We start from the raw sequence: 16,169 nt of genomic DNA on the forward strand, positions 1-16,169 counted from the left end.
AACGATTCACTGGAGTCGTCATCGCTGCAGCCAAAATGAATATACCACGCGGAGTTAGACAACAGTATATTCCTTGCTGGAACAATAATATTAACAAACTTTAAGATAAATACCAAGAAACAGGAAACCCTGAAATCGGTGGACAAGTATTAGAGGGAGTAAACACACACAGAAAACACAAGTGGCAAGAACTCACGTCCCAGCTGAATTTTACACATTCCAGCAGAAAAGCCTGGTCATTATTCAGGAAACGTGGTAACTCCTCTTCAGCACGCCAACAGGAACCTAAAATAAAACCGTCGGAGATGGCATTGCACATAAAGGCACGTGCTGAGAAAACCCCTCTTGATCCAACAACTGAAGCAGAAACTAAAGAATAACTACAAGAACTTGATAAAACTCTGAATGACGATACATCGCTCTCGTCACCATTTTGTGAAGAGGAAATCAAGGGTGCGATAAAGACCTTAAAAATACGCAAAGTGGCGGGATTGGATGGTATGTTCCCAGAATTTATAAAACACCTCGGACCTAATGGAAAAGCGTGGCTAAGGAACTTTTACACCAACATTTTAAACACTGGAATAGTCCCACCACAATTTAAAATAGCCCACACGTTAGCAATCCTGAAACCTGGAAAGCTACCAGAAGATCCAACTAGCTACCGCCCCATCGCCCTCTTGAGTGTATGCTTTAAGTTGTTGGAACGCCTAATACTTAATAGAATCCAGGACATCGTGGATGGAATAACCTATCCATATCAGGCAGGTTTCCGAAACAAGCGCAGCCGTTGCGAACAAGTTTTAGTCGTAACATCATATATAGAAAGCGAATTCCAGATCAGAATGAAGTGAAGTGTAGCTTTTGTTGATCTGTCGTCGGCATACGACATTGTGTGGCTCCAGGGTCTTATGCTTAAGTTCAAGAGACACACACCTAGTTTAAAACTGGCAACCTTAATGAACAACATGATGACGAACAGGCCTTTCAAAGTGAACATCGGCCACAACACCAGCAGATCGTATAAAATAAAAAATGGCGTTCCTCAAGGATCTGTGTTGTCTCCAACCCTTATTAATTTGTATATTAGCGACTTGCCAAATACAGTCAGCAGGAAATTTTGCTACGTCGATGATTTGCCACTAGTTGTACAAACTAAAACACTTGGGGAAGGAGCGAACGTACTCTCAGAAGATGTGGAGTCCTTGAATTCCTATTATAAAAAATGTCGACTTTGCCCTAATCCAACCAAGACTGAGGTGTGTGCTTTCCACTTGAACAATAAAATGGCCCACCAGGAACTGAATGTGAACTTCTGTGAACAGAGTCAAACACAACTTCAACCCCAAATACCTTGGCATAACACTAGACCGCTCCCTGACTCACAAAAAACATGTAGAAAACGTAAGCCATCCTGATAAAATTGGCTGGCTCGACTTGGGGAGCTCAAGCATCCACCTTACGTACTGCCGCAATAGCCCTGGTACATCCTGTTGCCGAATATTGCTCTGCTGTCTGGCATTCGAGCACTCATACTAAGAAAATCGACGTCCAGTTGAACGAGTGTATGAGGATAATAACGGATACTACTACATCCACCCCAGTCCCTTGCCTGCATACTCCAAGCAATATCCCACCTCCACTATTGAGAAGGCAAGAAGCAGCAGCAAGAGAGTGGTCAAAAATTCATGACTCACATTACCCACAGAATCTACCAATTCATGATGTTTTGAACGAAATACCATCGACCCGCTTGAAGTCACGGAAGCTTATATGGATTAATACACAATAACATCAACCTGACATCAAGGAGCAATGGCGGCACTTTTGCAATGATTCTGTAATTAATAAACAAGGTATCCAAGATCCTACTCTGGATTTACCGGGCTTCGACCTGAAGAGATGTTCCTGGCCTAAATTAAACCGTATCAGAACGGGCCATGCAAGATGCAATGCATATAAGTACAAGTGGGGTCTATGCGACTCAACAGCCTGTGACTGTGGAGCACCAGAACAGAACGTCCGCCATATTATTGAGGAATGCCCCTTAAGAAGATACGCCGGATCTGTCTCTGAGGTTATATATGTGAAACCCTCTGCTTTGGACTGGCTGTGCAATCTAGATATTGAGCTTTAAATATATGAATGAGTTTCTAGTCAGGCTTGCCAAGCTTTTAACGTGTAGATATTTTGTCTTGAGTGCTTGTAATTTATCCTTTTGTGCTACTGCTTGCTTTTTACACATGTACTATTTACGCATTGTTTTGTTTTTACATTTCGTTTACATATTGTTGTACTTATATAAAATATTGTCGCTGTATTGCCATACGCAAAATAAAATAAATAAAGTCGCAAAAGTGTTGCCGGAGCAAGATTTTGTGCACGAACTGACCTCTCGATTGTGTCCCATAAATGTTCGATGGCATTCATGTCGGGCGAACTGGATGCCCAAGCCGTCCGCTCTAACTGTCCCGAATGTGCTCCAAACCAGTCACTGTGGCCCAGTGACATGGTGCATAGTCATCCATAAAAATTCCGCAGTTGAATGGCTGTAAATGGTCTCCAAGTAGCCGCACACAACCATTCCCAGGCCATGATAGGTTCAGTTGGACCAGAGGACCCAGTCCAAAGGTCACACTATTATGGAGCCACCACCAGCTTGCACAGTGCCTTGTTGAAAACGTGGCTCCATGGTTTCGCGGGGTCTGCGCTACACTCGAACCCTGCCATCAGCTCTTACCAACTGAAATCGGGACTTATCTGAGCAGGCCACGGTTTAGGGCCCAACCGATACGGTCACGAGCCCAGGAGAGGCATTACAAACGATGTCGTGCTGTTAGCAAAGGCACACGCGTTTCTCGTCTGCTCCCATAGCCCACTAACGCCAAATTTCGCTCTTCTAACGGATACGTTTGTCGTATGTCCCACTTTGATTTCTGCGGTATTACACGCAGTACTGCTTGTCTGTTATCACTGACAATTCTAAGCAAACGCAGTTGCCCTCGGTCGTTAAGTGAAGGCCATCGGCCATAGTGTTGTCCATGGGGAGATGTAGTGCTTGAAATATGGTATTCTCGGAACAGTCTTGACACGCTGGATCTCGGAATACTAAGTTCCCTAACGATTTCCGAAATGGAATGTTCCGTGCGTTTAGATGCAACTACCATTCCGCGTTCAAAGTCTGCTAATTCCTGTTATGCGGCCATAAACACGTCGTAAGCCTTTTCAAAATGTTCAAATGTGTGTGAAATCTTATGGGACTTAACTGCTAAGGTCATCAGTCCCTAAGCTTACACACTACCTCACCTAAATTATCCTAAGGACAAACACACACACACCCATACCCGAGGGAGGACTCGAACCTCCGCCGGGACCAGCCGCACTGTCCATGACTGCAGCGCCCCAGACCGCACGGCTAATCCCTCGCGGCGAAGCCTTTTCAAATGAATCACGTGAGTACAAGTGACAACTCCGCCAAGGCAGTGACCTTTGATACCTTGAGTACGCGACATTACTGCCATCTGTGTATCTGCATATCGATATCCCATGACTGTAGTCACGTCAGTGTAATGTGGCGTGGTATGAAAGAGGTAAGTACTGTTTCAAATGTAGATGCTAAGTCTTATAGGAAGGCTGTATATTGTTTAAACCTCTTGCACAATAATCACAAAAAAAACAGAAATTTAAAACAAATCTCAAAGAGACATGACAGGTTTATCGTTGTGCGATATTTACTAACCTGCTGCTCTCAAGCACCTTAAAATATTCTGTTTAAACCAATAGTATGATTATGCATGCTGTTTATTGTCTGAAGTGACGATTTTGTCGCAAGTACAGCCCGCAGGGAGCCGCTATAGCGCTCTGCTGCCAGTGGAGTTTGAAAACCGCTTTAAGTTTTTCATCTCGTAAAATGTCATCTTCAAAGAACCTGAAAAACACTTATGATATAGACTTCTGTGGTGTCCCTAAAGATATCCACAATGTTTCCTTAAAATAATGAGACCAGAGGTTATGTTACTTTTTTTTAACGGGTGGCAGTTTCTGGCCCTGAAAACTCTTTTAAACTTATCAGATTATAACACGAAAGCTATCGAACTCACTGGAAAAAGGTACGTCGAACTTCGGAAATACCTCGCTGGGCAATGTATCTTTCCAAAGTTTGATATCTCATTGCCTCTGCTCCTCAGTCTTGCAGGAATGCTTTTGTTTCTTTTTTATCAATTGTTAACACGTACCAGATATGAGGTTTAAAGTCCATAAGTTATCTCCTGCAAAAATCAAACAAAAATTCCGAAATTCACATACGCTACGTACAGGAGGTGGACAAAAATATCGAAACAGCAAAAACACAACGTATTACAACGCTCAGTACGGTGTATAGTAGCCACTGGCATTAAATGCAGTTTTCAGTCTTCTCGGAATGGATAAATGCAGACCCTGGATGGTTTTCAATAGAACCTCATGTCATTCTTCTCAGCACATACTTTCATCCGTGATGTGATTTAGAGGATGATGGTTTGCCGGTTTCTCTGTATGCAGTACAAATCTACTACTCTGAAACGCCAAAGAAACTGGTGTAGGCTTGCGTATTCAAATACAGAAATGTGTAAATAGACAGGATACGGCGCTGCGGTCTGCAGTGCCTATATAAGACAACAAGTGTATGGCGCAGTTCTTAGATCGGTTACTGCTGCTGCAGTGGCAGGTTATAAAGATCTGATTGAGTTTGAACGTGGTGTTACAGTCGGCGCACGGGCGATGGGACACAGCATCTACGAGGTGGCAATGAAGTAGGGATTTTCCCGTACGACCATTTCACGAGTGTACCGTTAATATCAGGAATCCAGTAAAACATCAAATCTCCGACACTGCTGCGGCCGGAAAAAGATCCTGCAAGAACGGGACCAACGATGACTGAAGAGAACCGTTCAGCGTGACAGAAATGCAACCATTCCGCAGATTGCTGCTGACCCATCAACAAGTGTCAGCGTGTGAACCATTCAACGAAACATCATCGATTTGGGCTTTCGGAGCCGAAGGCCCATTCGTGTACCCTTGATGGCTGCACAACACAAAGCTTTATGCCTCGCCTGGGCTCGTCAACACCGACATTGGACTGTAGATGACGGGAGATATGTTGGCTGGTCGAACGAGTCTCGTTTCAAATTCTATCGAGCGGATGGACGTGTACGGGTACGGAGGCAACTTCATGAATCCGTGGAGCCTGCATGTCAGCAGGTGACTGTTCAAGCTGGTGGAGGCTCTGTAATGGTGTGGGGCGTGTGTAGTTGGAGCGGTACGGGACCCCTGATACGTCTAGATACGACTCTGACAGATGACGCATACGTAAACATCCTGTCTGATCACCAGCATCCATTCATGCCCATTGCGCATTCCGACGGAATTGCTACAGAGTGGCTCCAAGAACACTCTTCTGAGGTGTACCAGTTTCTTTGGCTCTTCAGTGTATTTGTTTGAGTGTAATTATCTAAGTCGAGGCTCTGTTGTTTGAGATAATTCATATTTGTGATCACTCGAATTTGTCTGTGTACATAATTGTACTTGTATTTTCAGTGTTTTTAAACACTTTGTATTTAATCTTTTATTTTATGTCTGTTGTTTTAACAGAAATTTTCGTGTATTTATTAAAACTGTGTCGTAGATTTACATTTCTAAAGACCACGGAATGAGGCATTGCTTGTAAGATCTAAAGGTGCCGCCTCGCAGGGGTAAGCTTGTCGATTTACTTGCCCAGCTGTTTGCTTCAAGCCATTGTTCCTTACCGTATGGTTTTGCTTAAATTACTGTCAGATTTTATTCTGAGCATTTATTAAGTTTTCGCGTACCTAATTTTATCCTACTAAATTACCTTCGCTATTACTATACTTTTTTATATTATGAATATGTGGTTAAGGATAAAAATTTTAAATTTTCTACATCTATATAGGCCTATATACTCCGCTAGCCACCAATAAGTAGAGTAGTGTGTGACGGAGGGCACAATTCGCGCCAAAGTAATATTATCCTCCCCCCCCCCCCCCCCCCCCGTTCCACGCGCGGATCGTGCGAGGGAAAAATGACTGTCTGAACGCCTCAGTACGAGCTCTAATTTCCCTTATCTTTGGATGGTGATCATTGCGCGATTTGGAAGTTGGTGGTAACAGTACAGAGGGGTCCAAAAAAAATTATCCACTGTTTAAAAGTCCATAACTGGCAAACTAATTGACGGACTTGTCTCATCTTTGGTAGTGTAATAGTTTATAGTTCCGGCAATCGCCACACAAGCGATGTATTGCGTTGTTTTGTTTTGTTTTGTCACATGACGGTCGCCACACAGTCAGTGTTTTGTTCTTAGTTGCACCTAGTTACTCGAGTAAACATGGCTGGCGGAAGGCTTGCATTCGATGAAAGGAAGTCAGTTTTGAAGTGGTATTTTAAGTAGGAAAACGTTAATGAGGTTCAACGGCAATGAGAAAATGAGTATCAAAGAGAGCCACCGACACGTTTAACGATTCGTCGCATTCGAGACAAATTTGAAGCCGAAGGCTTTGTTAAAGATGTACGCTAACAATGATCTGGACGACCTGTAACAGTAACAAGTCCAGCTAACTCCCGGCGTGTGTTACAACAATTCACTCGCTCACCACAGAAGTCTGTGAGACAGTGTGCCTGTGAAACTGGAGTGAGTCGCTCAAGTGTTCGGCGAATTTTGAAGACAGCAAAGTGGAAGTGCTACATACCACGATTGCTACACGCAATGAACGAGGATTACCCAGACCGTAGAATGGAGTACTGCGAGTGGTTTACTAATATGGTGCGCAAAGATGAAGAGTTTGCAGAGACGATTGTGCGGTCTGATGAGGCACAGTTCAAACTCAATGGTACAGTAATTCGCCAGAATTGCATCTACTGGTCCACCGAAAATCCGAACGACCATGTAGACAAAGCCGTGAATTTGCCAGGAGTAAATGTGCGGTGTGGGTTTTCTTACCGGGGCTTGATAGGGCCATTCTTCTTTGACGGCACAGTTAACGGTGAGGTGTACCTTCAGAAGCTTCAGACATCCATTTTACCTGCCATCCGAGACTTGTATGGAGACGGAAGAGTTTACTTTCAACAAGATGATGCCCCAGACCACTACCACAATCGTGCTAGGGCGTATCTCGACAAAAATCTACCTGGAAGATGGCCGTAGAGGTGCTGTGGAGTATCCAACACGTTCCCCAGACCTAACTCCTCTGGACTTTTACCTGTGGGGAACACTGGAGGACGTCGTTTATCGACAAAAGCTACGCACATTGGCTGAACTTCGAGAATCCATCGTACAGTCATGTGCAAATATCGAACTGAACACGTTGCAGTCAGTAGTTCGTGCTGCATTTCGGCGGCATCGTTTATGTGGATGTTAGTGGTGACCATTTCGAACACCTACAGCGATATCTTTAAGTTGGACTTTCAGCTACACTTCCACAAAAATTGAGACAACTCAGTCAATTAGTTTACAAGTTATGGGCTTTTAAACAGTGGATACATTTTTAGACGCCTCTGTATATGCTCTACATCGTCGGCGAAGATTGGATTTCGGCATTTATTGAGCAGGCCCTTCCGTTTTGCGATTAGTCTATCTGCAAGTCTGCCCCACTTCAAACTTTCTATGAGATTTGTAACGCTCTCGCGATGGCTAAATGTACCAGTCACGAATCTTGCCGCTCTTCTTTGGACCTTCTAAACCTCTTGAATCTGACCCAACTGGTAAGGGTCCCATACAGACAAACAATACTCTAAGACTGGACGAACTAACGTATTGTAAGCAATTTCCTTTGTTGAAGGACTGCATTGCTTCAGGATTCTACCAACAAACAGCAATCTAGAGTTCGCCTTGCCCGTTACTTGTGTAATCTGATCATTCCATTTGATATCATTTCGAATGGTCACACCCAGTTACTTGACGGATGTCACCGCTTCCAAATACTGTGCATTTATTTTGTACTCGTACATTAATGGGGATTTTCGTCTTGTTATACGCAGTGGGTTACACTTATTATCAGTGAGAGATAACTGCCAGTCATTATTTTGTGCCGGCCGCGGTAGTCTAGCGGTTCTAGGCGCTCAGTCCGGAGCCGCGCGACTGCTACGGTCGCAGGTTCGAATCCTGCCTCGGGCATGGATGTGTGTGATGTCCTTAGGTTAGTTAGGTTTAAGTAGTTCTAAGTTCTAGGGGACTGATGACCATAGATGTTAAGTCCCATAGTGCTCAGAGCCATTTGAACCATTTGAACCATTATTTTGTGGCGGTTTAAGAGTCCTTATGCTGACCATTATTCGATATGGTGCCCATTAATATCTGCCCGACTTGTGTGGCCTGTGTTTCATCCAAGTGGCGCTTGTTGACATCCCTAAATAGTCTTCTGAGCCACGGCCGGATTTTCAGAGGCTTGTGTCGGCGTGGACTTGATACCGTATGCAGCGCTCCGGTCTTCACCGACTGCCTTTGAGGCACGCCCGCGATCGCCTTAGTCCGCTGGTTCATACTGCCTCCTAAGAGGTTTTAATGTTCTCATTTATGGAACTTTAAATAAAGTTTTACATTTCTTGTGGAATATGCTTGTATTGCACAATTTGGTGAATTGCGGCTAGCTGAGTTTCTCTTAAACAAAGCACTGTCTTAATTATTATGTTACATGACTGTTTCCAAACCATTTAACCATAATTACTGTTCGAGCCTAACTTGACATTGTACTTGCCTCATGTGTGGATTACCTTACTCCATTTGCTGTTTTGGTGCTTGATGGCATTTTAATTAGATTTAATGCTGGTTTTTAGCAGTGTATTTGCCCTCCTGTGTGTTAAGCGCCTCTTTGATTTTAAAAGAAAATGGTCAATTAGTTTCCCGGAATTCCTTTGAAGGTTTTCTCGCCTTTTCTTAAATTGTCTTAGTCGATCGTTGCTGTTGTACTTTGAGCAGTTTCTGTTTAGTAAGGAAAGAAGTTTTTAAATTTGTTTTACTGTTTTATATTTATTCTGACACTGAGTTTTGTGGCTTGTTAAAGTAAAATCATTTGTTAAAGAGGATTATTGGTGTAAGCAACTAATTAGCTTTACCCTGTCACTCATAAGTATTTGTAGTTATAGTATCAATTTATTCATGCAGTAATATGGTGGTTAAATAAATGTAAACAATCAAACAACAAATGGCGCTGCTTTTTTGGGTTCGCCCTTCCATGTTTTCCTTCCCCTACCCCATCCCTCCTGTGTTTAGGGATTTCAGCAATAACCATGATTGCGTCAAGTTCCGTAATGTATGTGAGGACCGCGCAGACCAATCAACGCGCGACCGTCCACTAAAAAACTGTCGGCCTCACACAGCTTCCTTAGAGCAGGGTTGCCCAAACCATATTCCGCGGAAAGTTAAAAGTACTCCGCGAAAAAGTGTTACTAAAATGGCATTTTCTCGACATTTTGACGATACTAATTACCTTTCTAATATTCTATTATGATTTCCGTGTTATTACTTATAATTTAAAATTGAAGTATTTGCTGAATACATGTTTCTCTAATTTTTTAAAATTTTATTAACCTTCAAAGCAAACAAAATGCTTCACCAGAGTACTAGAATTCACAAAGTGTTCGGTCAGAGAAAAACTTCGGGAATCCCTGTTTTAGAGACCTGCGTTTACTCCACTGACGTTCGAAGCTATACAAACTGGCGGGCCTGGGACTACGATGACTGCACATTCTTCGAGTACTGAAATCAGTAGTTAACGTTTCATTTTAATACTACTGAAATCCATTAATGTACCATAAACTACAGCTGCTTCTGGCCACAATTATATTCCACCTCTTCATAAAATAATTGGCATAAAAAATGATTTTTCAAATCATATAAGCTTTTCGGAAACCACAGAATATTCAAATAAGGATAGAAGCTGAAGGAATGAATAAAATTTTGTGCTAAGGCCGGGACTTGAACCCAGGTCTCCTGCTTAGTAGGCAGATGTGTTATCCACTACACTATAACTCAGTATGCCTCCAACAAAATGTAATTCCATCTGATCTACAGCATATTAGGAAGGAAAAAAACTTACTACTTTCCAATTTTTCACATATTACTTTTTTGTGAAAATAATATATTTTGGGTTAATGTTACACTTACAGTTGGCTAACTTGATAACTATACTTTTCCTCCGTGATTCAATAATAATTTTCACTGCTTTAAGCAAAGAGGACTGAAATTTCATGTTAAACGAATTGTTTAGAGTGACATAATAAAAAATACAAAAATAGTTTGCTTTAAAAAAAATGTTAAGCAACGTAAAAAGCAAGAAATTAATGATGCATATATTTATGGAAAATGGCTCAGTAAATATTTTTCAAAGCATTGTTAACACAACCGTTTTTGTTGAAACGTTGGGGTTCCCAAACTCACATATATTGGCATAGAAACATTGATGAAATTTTCCAAAATTGGAGATAATTCTGCGCACTTATATGTTGTCCTTCAAAGTGACTGTAAGAAGACCTTTCTTAACAAGTTATGAGGATTTTATTTTTCCAAACATTTCTTCCCATTTGTAGAATAAAATATTCTTCGCTATTGGCTGTTTGTAGGGTTTGTTTGTGGGCTCCATGCATTCTATCAGGGCAGCCTCGTCTTCTATTTGGTAACGGCTACAAAACAGTTCAATAAACTAGTTTTCGTAAAAACAATGTAGTTTTAAAAATTAATATTTTCTGTGGATTTGTTCCCATATTAATATCATACTTCAAGGTCGGAAATATGATTCAGGGTTACTTAATCCCAAATCCCATGAGAAAAACAGGCTCAAGCAGTCCAATTTTGTATGTTGCGTTGACAAATTTTTAAATCAATTTGCATATATGATTTCCTGTACAAAAAACATATAACTGATTATGCATAATGTTGCAAAATGGAATTTGAAAAAAATATGTATCCTCAGAAAGTGCATAAAAGTTTGAGGCAATGAAACAATATTTCTTTCACTGTGACAAACGAGCAAGAACAGAGCCTATAGTGTCGAGTATATGAAGTAACAAATCTGTCCATACTGAAGAATCTGCTGATAGCCATCGGAAAATCATAGTGCTAACAACCTCATCAGTAACTGTTGGCTCTGGCAACAGACTGAAATTTTTTTTCGTCTTCGAGTCAACATAACCCTAGTTCATGGTACTTGTAGCAATTGCAGATCCGAGGAAATAGAATAAAATGCAGAATATGTTTCAATACAACAATGTTTCACCTGAATTATAATTTCAGGTAAGCCACAGGTAATTGGATGCCTCATTGTCTCTTGGAGGCATTTCTTTAGTGCATGATGGTTCTTTCATACACTACTGGCCATTAAAATTGCTACACCAAGAAGAAATGCAGATAATAAACGGGTATTTATTGACAAATATATTATACTAGAACTGACATGTGATCACATTTTCACGCAATTTCGGTGCATAGATCCTGAGAAATCAGTACCCAGAATAACCACCTCTGGCCGTAATAACGGCCTTGATACGCCTGGCCAATGAGTCAAACAGAGCTTGGATGGCGTGTACAGGTACAGCTACCCATGCAGCCTCAACACGACACGACAGTTCATCAAGAGTAGTGACTGGCGTATTGTGACGAGCCAGTTGCTCGGCCACCATTGACCAGAGGTTTTCAATTGGTGAGAGATCTGGAGAATGTGCTGGCCAGGGCAGCAGTCGAATATTTTCTGTATCCAGAAAGGCCCGTACAGGACCTGCAACATGCGGTCGCGCATTATCCTGTTGAAATGTAGGGTTTCGCAGGGATCGAATGAAGGGTAGAGCCACGGGTAGTTACACATCTGAAATGTAACGTCCACTGTTGAAAGTGCCGACATTGCGAACAAGAGGTGACCGAGACGTGTAACAAATGGCAACCTATACCATCACGGCGGGTGATACGCCAGTATGGTAATGACGAATACACGCTTCCAATGAGCGTTCACCGCGATGTCGCCAAACACAGATGCAACCATCATGATGCTGTAAACAGAACCTGGTTTCATCCGAAAAATGACGTTTTGCCATTCGTGCACCCAGGATTGTCGTTGAGTACACCATCGCAGGCGCTGCTGTCTGTGATGCACCGTCAAGGGTAACCGCAGTCATGGTCTCCGAGCTGATAGTCCATGCTCTTGCATACGTCGTCGAGCTGTCGTGCAGATGGTTGTTGTCTTGCAAACGTCCCCATCTCTCAGGGATCGAGACGTGGCTGAACAATCTATTACAGCCATGCGGATAAGATGCCTGTCATTTCAACTGCTAGTGATAGGCCGTTGGGTCCAGCACGGCGTTCGGTATTACCCTCCTGAACCCACCGATTCCATATTCTGCTAACAGTCGTTAGATGTCGACCAACGCGAGCAGCAATGTCGTGATACGATAAACCGCAATCGCGATAGGCTACAACCCGACCTTTATCAAAGTCGGAAACGTGATGGTACGCATTTCTCCTCCTTACACGAGGCATCACAACAACGTTTCACCAGGCAACGCCGGTCAACTGCTGTTTGTGTATGAGAAATCGGTTGGAAACTTTCCTCATGTCAGCACGTTGTAGGTGTCGCCACCGGCGCCAGCTTTTTGTGAATGTTCTGAAAAGCTAATCATTTGCATATCATAGCATCTTCTTTCCGTCGGTTAAATTTCGCGTCTGTAGCACGTCATCTTCGTAGTGTAGCAATTTTAATGCCCAGTAGTGTAAATATGCATTTCTAATTTATTTTGTTTTGGAGTAGAAGTGAAAGTTACAAGATGAAACTGGTGTATAAACAGTATGCACGACACATTTCTTTAATGATGAAGTTGCTATGAAACTGAAATTTGGTTGGTTCAAATGGCTCTGAGCACTATGGGACTTAACATTTGTGGTCATCAGTCCCCTAGAACTCAGGAGTTCTTAAACGTAACTAACCTAAGGACATCACACACATCCATGCCCGAGGCAGGAGTCGAACCTGCAACCGTAGCGGTCACGCGGTTCCAGACTGAAGCGCCTAGAACCGCACGGCCACACCGGTCGGCAAACTGAGATTTCCAACTGTGTTCTCACGTCTGTTGTCGGCCGCGGAGTGTATAGTGACGAAGGGCGGGTCGGGACCACTGCACTCTATGGTGAACCAGCTGAGGTCGGCGCTGAAGGTGGCGCTGGCGCGCAGGCAGGGGTTCTTCTCTGGACTCTTGAGCCTGCAGCTGAGACAGCGGGGCTCGCCACCCTCCTCCACGGCGTACACCTGCCTTCTGGAAGGCTGACCCTCCTCTGTGGCCTGGTAGTACCTGAGGGGCACACGACGGCAATTAGGACCCCAGCAACACGTGTCCTCGACGCACCCTACACGTGCTCAACCGGATTTAAATAAAGAAATTGTAAGACTAATAAAAAACGGGAGAAAAATCCAAGTTGGACGTAGCCTTGGGATAAGCACTGGAGAAATAACCAAAAATGCTTCTGAATGGGGATCACTTGGAAGAAAACGGAAGAAAGACCACGAGCGCAACCCGTAGACGACTTGGGAGAAATTGGGTGCGACAGAGCTGGATGGGGTAGGATGAAGGAAAATTGATGAAGTGACTAAGACCCACAACGGTTTGTTATACGTGATGGACTGCCCCATAACTGTCAGTGTTATGTTATGCAATCTTGATTTTGTAAATGTCATACAGATGATACCATCCCCCACAACCCTGTACCTATCAGTGATCAGCTGGCTTTCATGTCTCCATGTCTCACTGATACAGAAAATCGTAGAGGGGATAGGCAAAATAATGTGAACATTGGTAGTAGCCTATCCCCTACGTTATTCAATCTGTATATTGAGCAAGCAGTAAAGGAAAAAAAAAGGAAAATTTGGAGTAGGAATTAAAATCCATGGACAAGAAATAAAAACTATGAGGTTCGCCGATGACATTGTAATTCTGTCAGAGACAGCAAAGGACCTGGAAGAGCACCTGAACGGAATGGACAGTGTCTTGATAGGAGGATATAAGATGAACATCAACAGAAGCAAAACAAGGATAATGGAATGTAGTCGAATTAAATCAGGTGATACTGCGGGAATTAGATTAGGAAATGAGACACTTAAAGTAGTAAAGGAGTTTTGCTGTTTGGGGAGCACAATAACTGATGATGGTCGAAGTAGAGAGGATATAAAATATAGACTGGCAATGGCAAGGAAAGCGTTTCTGAAGAAGAGAAATTTGTTAACATCGAGTATAGATTTAAATGTCAGGTAGTCGTTTCTGAAAGTATTTGAATGGAGTATGGCCATTTATGGAAGTGAAACATGGACGATAAATAGTTTAGAAATGTGGGGCTACAGAAGAATGCTGAAGATTAGATGGGTAGATCACATAACTAATGAGGAGGTATTGAATAGACTTGGAGAGAAGAGAAATTTGTGGTGCATCTTGAGGGTAAAAATCGTAGAGGGAGACCAAGAGATGAATACACTAAACAGATTCAGAAGGATGTAGGTTGCAGTAGGTTGTGGGAGATGAAGAAGCTTGCACAGGATAGAGTAGCATGGAGAGCTGCATCAAACCAGTCTCAGGACTGAAGACCACAACAACAACAGTGGTAGTAATGGGATGGTTGTGTTTGACGGTCAACAACGCAGGTAAGGCACGTGTCGCGCTGGACAGTGCATGCTCAGTACGGACTAGGCATCAGTTCAGGTTGTTTACGAGGAGCGAACACTTCATATTTGCATATAGAGGCCAAGGTCGATGTGCAATGAAATACCTAACAGAGTTCCAAAGAGAGGGCAGATTGAGGGGACCCGATTAGCTGGAGTATCAGTAACCAAGACAGTCAACTTATGAATGTTTCGAGAGCAAAAAAAATGGTTCAAATGGCTCTGAGCACTATGGGACTTAACATCTGTGGCCATCAGTCCCCTAGAACTTAGAACTACTTAAACCTAACTAACCTAAGGACACCACACACATCCATGCCCGAGGCAGGATTCGAACCTGCAACCGTAGCAGTCGCGCGGTTCCGGACTGCGCGCCTAGAACCGCTAGACCACCGCGGCCGGCTTTCGAGAGCAACTGTTTCAACAGTCATGATAACATACACAAAACATGGAAAGACATAATCGTCTAAAAGTAATAGTGGGCGCAAATCAAAACTAAATGACAGAAATCGTCGTACACTGACACGAACTGTGTCAAAACAACACAAAACTACGGCGGATAAAGTGACTGCAGAGCTCAATAGTCATCTTCGAGACCCCTTACCTACTTGTATTCTCCGTCGACAACTTCATAAAGCGAACATTGTTGGATGAATTGCTATATCAAAATCATTAATGGCAACAACGAACGCAGAGAAGCGTAGAACATGATGTCAGCAGCATAAATCCTGCACGGCTGATCAGTGGAGAGACGCCATACGGTTCGACGAGTCAACGTTTTCGTTATTTCCAACAATGGGACGGGTTTACGTCTGAAGAACCCCAAAAGAAGCCTACAGTCCTCATAGCTTGCTTCCAACGGCTAAGCTTCGAGGTGGAAGTGTGATGGTGTCGGTACCCATGTCAGGGTATTGTGGTGGTCCCATCATTACTCTAAAAGGCCGTGTCACAGTCAACGTTTACGTGAACATTTTAGGTGATCGCGCTAGGATGCCGCCGCTGCACGACGAGTGGGGTCTGGCCTACAGCCACACTGAAAAGGCCAACGCCCTCGCCGACTCCTTCGAGAAGCAGTTTCAAGCGGCAGAACCCCAGGATGAAGAAAATGGAGAGGTAGTCCGTCGTCAACTGGCTGTCTTACTCAATGCTGAGGGTGACCCAGAGGACGAACCCACACTTTTCGCCCCCGAGGACGTGGCAAAAGTAATTAGGTCCCTCCCCACAAAAAAGGCGCCAGGACACGACAGTGTCACCAATAGCTAGTTAAAAACCTCCCACCCTCGGCGGTCACACACCTCGCTAACGTCTTCAACGAGATTACTCGTTGCCGCGAGTTCCCAACTTGCTGGAAACACGCGGGAGCGGTCGCGATACACAAACCAGGGAATGACCCTGCACTACAGGCCGATTAGCCTCTTGCCAACTCTCAGCAAGATCTATGAGCGCCTCCTGCTAAAACCCATTCAGGAACATATTAGCAGAGAGCAACTT

General features: G+C 43.4%; 1 protein-coding gene across 1 annotated transcript in view; it reads right to left on the minus strand.

The window, feature by feature from the left end:
- LOC124798209 (venom dipeptidyl peptidase 4-like) overlaps positions 1-16,169 on the minus strand; it is a 301,929-nt gene that overhangs the window by 75,783 nt on the left and 209,977 nt on the right. Inside the window, exon 11 of the mRNA XM_047261512.1 lies at positions 13,097-13,320. Within this exon, the coding sequence (XP_047117468.1) occupies positions 13,097-13,320 (224 nt within the window). The remainder of the gene's footprint in view (positions 1-13,096; positions 13,321-16,169) is intronic.

Source organism: Schistocerca piceifrons, chromosome 5, assembly GCF_021461385.2.
Source record: "Schistocerca piceifrons isolate TAMUIC-IGC-003096 chromosome 5, iqSchPice1.1, whole genome shotgun sequence".
In the NCBI taxonomy this organism is placed as follows: domain Eukaryota; kingdom Metazoa; phylum Arthropoda; class Insecta; order Orthoptera; family Acrididae; genus Schistocerca; species Schistocerca piceifrons.